At 38.8% G+C, this 4,922-nt stretch overlaps 1 protein-coding gene across 6 annotated transcripts; it reads right to left on the bottom strand.

The window, feature by feature from the left end:
• Positions 1-860: 860 nt before the first annotated feature.
• On the bottom strand, positions 861-3,571 carry LOC111634533. 6 transcript variants are annotated; one of them, XR_002758239.1, is made up of 3 exons: positions 3,371-3,527; positions 2,736-3,027; positions 890-1,794 (listed from the first exon to the last, which is right to left on the bottom strand). XR_002758239.1 is itself a non-coding variant. In XM_023379330.1 (2 exons), exons 1-2 carry the CDS (start codon positions 3,157-3,159, stop codon positions 1,365-1,367), a joined length of 621 nt encoding a protein of 206 aa, XP_023235098.1. In that variant the 5' UTR covers positions 3,160-3,174; the 3' UTR covers positions 890-1,364. The 6 variants fall into 6 exon arrangements, 1 of the variants encoding a protein (XP_023235098.1); XR_002758240.1 differs by having other exon boundaries at positions 3,248-3,521; XR_002758242.1 differs by having other exon boundaries at positions 894-1,794; positions 2,969-3,027; positions 3,371-3,571.
• Between the last annotated feature and the right edge of the window lie 1,351 nt (positions 3,572-4,922).

Genomic DNA, 4,922 nt, shown 5'->3' with positions numbered 1-4,922 from the left:
TGTCGAACCCCGTCCTACACCATCCGGTCGCACCATTGTGAGCCTGGCTCGAACCCATAATGGGCCTGCTATAAGATGGCCCTGTTAGTGCCAACAGTGCAGAGAATATTAATTTAAAAAAAAAAAAAAAAACATTAATTCCTACAACACGTCGTGAATAAAATGGTGTACACAGTATAGAACAACGTTTTCTACTGATATTTTCCAAATTCTGCTTCAACAAGATTGCTAGACGTCTCAGATTTTTACAGCTTAAACAATTTATAAACTTTGGGCTGGATTTTATATCACTAGTGCCCAGAAAGTTAGATGCTTACCTTAAAAAACATTTAAAAGCAGCTTTCAGATGTAAGGAAATTATTTCTACTTTTTCAGTTTTCAGAACATTAAATAAATGTGGGTTGATTTTAGTTTCTCACGGTAGCTGCCGTATTACCATATTGAAGCAACTTCTGATAATGGAAAATACTACAATATGTAGTAGGCAGATGTTGACCTGCAAGTAGAATTTCTTCTTGTCCACACCGTGCGGGTCGCCAAAACCCCACAAACCACCATCTTTTTTCTGTAAAGTGATCATTTTAAGAGGTTATATTTCAGGAAAACCAAATCTAACAGTGGTCGCATTACACAATAAGCAGGCGATTGCTATACAGAGAGAAAAAATATCCCTAAAATCTATCAAGTAAATTTCAAGCCAAATAAAATTGCCCACTATAGGAAGGTGGCCGTGTCACCGAGATGGTCACATTGTCAGATTCCTTGTGTGTGTGTGTGTGTGTATATATATATATAATCAGTAAAAAATATTTGGATACAAGTAAGTGATTTCGTTATAACAATTCAAATTCAGATTTTAATATCAAAAGTAAATTGTTACCAGAGCCTCTTTGGCCATCGGCCATTGCGACCGACGTTACCGCTTCCCGGGACGTGGACCCAGAGGTTGGATTTTGGGAAGCGTGTTCGGGTTGTGAACGGTGTTGTTTATAATGCACGTGAATGGAATCGTTGGTGATTGGATGCGACGAATGTGTCGTTGTTTGAACTGTGTGTTTCAGCGTGAGGGATGTTGTTGTTTATGTGCGTGGATGTGAATTAATAATCTAGTGTGATCGACAAGGGGAAAAAAATTAAAAACCCCTTGTCTACTTACATCTAGATTAGTAAATTAAATTTAAGATTTTAGTTTCAATGTTTAGTATGACAAGAGGAAAAAATAAAAAATAAAAAACCTCTTGCCTTCTTATCCTACGTTAGTAAATTGAAACTAAAACCTTAAATTTAAATGTTGTTAGTATGACAAGAGGAAAAAACAAACGAAAAAAACCTCTTGCCTTCTTATCCTAGGTTAGTAATATCCTTCAGAAATAGCAAAGGAAAAAGTCGTTCACTTCTCTTACGAAGCGACGCTTTTTCCTTTCCATCTTTGCCCACACCGAACGAGAGGATCCCACTCGTTGGAAAAGGGAGGAATGATCGAAACATTCCTCCCCTCCCAGTGCGTCAAAGATGATGTCGTCAACATGGAGACATTTCACCTTTCGGAACACGTCCGAATGGCGAAATGTCTCCTCTCCGTTCAACGCGGAACAGAGAATGCTGTCGACATCCGCTATTCCCGAAGGCGATCCCGTGAAGGAAGAACCCCTTCCGCAATCGATGGAAGAGAGTTCCTCTCCCCGCTCAAAGGGGGAAAAGACCCTCTCTTCATCGATTGCGGAAGGAGAACGCCCTTCACACTTCTTCATCTTCTTGGGCCGCAGCCAACGCCAAAACCGCCAGCTCTTCATTCTGTAAAGAAACAAAAAATATATATATATATATATATATTAATGGGTCTCGGATATACTTAACGCAGAAAAAGTACAAGATAATACTCACGACAGAGCTCGCGTTAGATCCTACCGGAAATTGCTAGAACGTTCGAATTGCATTTGCAGTAGAGACGACCGACCCGGAACGAATAAACTCTTACGTGTAATTTGTATTTGTACGACAGAAAAGTAAAGACACGCCGCACGTAGCCATGCGCAAAAGGCACTCGTACTCGATCTCGAGCCCAAGTCGTAACGAGTGTTTCGTTCTAGAGCAATTTACCCTAACGTGCGTCACCTAACCGCAACGATGGCATTTAAGAGAGTTTCGTGCGAAGAAATTCCGTACGAGAGTCGACGAAAACACAAGACGTGCCCGCAGCCGGGACACGAACGTTTAAGTGGCACAAAGCATTTGCAGAGGGTTACGTAAGTGTGGAAGATGGACTGCACTCGGAAAAGACCGCATTGTGGAAAGAGACAAACAGCTTAAGGAAAAGAATTCTTTGTGTCCAGCCTGTATAGATAACTGTTAAGTGTATTAGATTGTGTTTTAAGTCGCACAGCTGCAGACAATTTAATTCTCGCAAAGTAAGCCATTGAAAAGCGTTGTAACTAATACGTAGATTCAATGGAGAAGTCGGAGGTGAAAGGGCGAAATTTTTGACGTCCCGGATGTGTCGAAGGAACGTGTCATGCTTCAGAATGCGGTCTCCGTGTATCCTTCGGTCCATCCGGTTTCGAGTGTATATTTTAGTTAAAATTACGATACGCAATTCGTATTTAGAGTTAGTATTAAATAAGTTTTAATTGAATTTCTATAAATAAGATATTTGCAAATAATCCTTATTCTTTGACCGTGTTTATAAAATATAATCTAAATTAATTAATTACGAAAATAAACCAATGAACAAATACTTAATCCTTTGCGTCCGTCGTTTTCGGCGCTTCGGTCGCTTTCCAATGTGGCGGCTGGTTTAAAAGTCGAAAGAGATGCGTTTCGGATGGTAATTCAAACGAAAAACACAAGCGACGGCAGATTTAAACGCAAATATGCAAAGTCCGAGTCGGCCGATGTCGTCTCCGAAAGTTGCACTAAACGAAACGAAAATAAAATCTTAAAGCTAGCTAAATTCTAATTAAAATCTTACTTGGTGTAATGTCGGCGTCCACAAGTCTTCTCAAAACCACGTTCCGGTAGCAAAAACCACTGAAAAAAGGCAGAAATCAGAGCAAAAACCAGAGTCCGTTCGGCAAGCGAAAAACGTGCAAAGTGCAACGTGCAAAATCGTGTTGCAACAATACGCGTTTCCATAGAAACGGCAATTGTTGCCGTTTCCATAGAGATTAAAAAGCGCGTAACGAATTCGAATGCGATTGACGTAATGGATTCTTTTTGAATTTTAAGGCTAAATATCTGTATTTTTTACGTTTTTATCCCCCGAGTGATGACGGATTGGGATCGAGAGACTCCCTACCACCCTCCGCCTTCGGTTTCCATTCTCCACGAGGGGTTAGAAGCGAGATTTTCTATAATCGAACGTCATCTTTACCTCGCCACCCCCCAAAACTAGAAGAAATCCTTCCTCTCGTTCGTCCAGTATTTTCCGACGAATTTTCCGATTGACCGACAGCGCAATTTTTACTAAATTTCGTAATATTTCGTTAATTTGACGTCATTTTAAAAGCGGTTACCTGACGTCATCGAACGTTGGTTATATTAAATATGCGTGTTATAGTTTAGTTACGTAAACGTTAAAGTAACTTGTATATTAAATAAGCGAATTTTATGAATTTACCTGACCCTATAGAAAATATCGTGTATGTATTTTAAACCAAACAATCAAACATCGATCTTTCTATATTGAAAGTGAGAAAAAGATCGTTCGCTTCAAGAAATGTAACTGTTATTATTAAAAACCGTCTATCAATAGCAACGAGCCGCGTAACTTTCTCGGCTGTTGTGAGATTTTATTTAGAAGATAACTTTTATATTTTTAATTACAGTACATTATAATAAATAAAATTGTGTGTGGCGCCATCTGTTATGAGATTTTGTTATATAAATTTTTCATACTTTTAATTATTATAAAATGGCAAAAGGTTTAATTTTAAAAATATGAAAAAGAAAATTATAAATGCTAGTAACGAGTAAACTAGAGAACTAGCAATTGTGACATCCGAAAGGCCCTGGGTCTAATTTGTGAATTTTTATTAAATATGTTTAAATATAGACCCGAAATATTACTTCGTTTTTGTGAAAAAAATATTGTTTTAGACGTGGGAAAAACCAGATAACAAATGTTATTTCCTTTCACAAGAAGAGAACATCCTCTGTTTTTCCGTTATCCGTTAAAAATCTCGCTTAGATGGGAACTTTCGACCCCTCTTCGCTTCCCCTTTCATCCGCTCACATGAACGAAGTTCAAGCCAATGATTGGACGAAAATTTTGAAATAAAAGGAGAAATTAGTCAGAATTCGGGGAGTTCTTCGACAGATCCGAAGCATATAAACTCCACTCAGTTCTCCTCCTGATGGCCAACGCCCATAACGGAGTCCGATAGACTAAGTCCCGAGTCTACACTTAGAAGAAGTGGTATTTTTATATTTTGTGCACGAATTGATCTCCCATACGAAAGTAATATGAACCCTATCTACAAGGTGTCCTATATCTACAGAACAAAGACGACAACTAACAGGTCGTATGTTTAGAATCATTTTGTGAGCTCTCTCTCTCGAACGCGCATTAGCATAGATTCAGTCCTAGTCTATAGCTTGTCATATAATCGTTGTATTTGGTTATTTGTATTCGTTTGTTTGAGATTTATTAAATTTACTCTTGTTTTATTTTGTAAGAATGTCTCCTCAATTTATTTCGAATCAGATCGCCTACGCGTGTTTGTCCGCGCATCGATAAATTGACAAACTGGTGTCGGGAACCTGACGAACTTCTGAACCTCGCAGTTCGGATCTGATTTTATACGCTCTCCTATGTAAACTTTTTACGATCGGATCTTACGATTCGAAACTCGGGGAACTATTCTCACGGAATAGGCCGATTAAGTGGTACTAACGAATTAGTGTACCCCCGGCTAATCTCACAC

Source organism: Centruroides sculpturatus, unplaced genomic scaffold, assembly GCF_000671375.1.
Source record: "Centruroides sculpturatus isolate CEXI.00-Female unplaced genomic scaffold, Cexi_2.0 scaffold901, whole genome shotgun sequence".
In the NCBI taxonomy this organism is placed as follows: domain Eukaryota; kingdom Metazoa; phylum Arthropoda; class Arachnida; order Scorpiones; family Buthidae; genus Centruroides; species Centruroides sculpturatus.
This window is presented reverse-complemented; position numbering and strand designations above follow the sequence as displayed.

Coding starts and splice junctions, on each gene's coding strand:
- LOC111634533 (XM_023379330.1), bottom strand. CDS start 3,159: ATGGAAACGGCAACAATTGCCGTTTCTATGGAAACGCGTATTGTTGCA. Junction 1,795..2,968: donor GGACGCCGACATTACACCAA/GTAAGATTTTAA, acceptor GTTTCTTTACAG/AATGAAGAGCTGGCGGTTTT.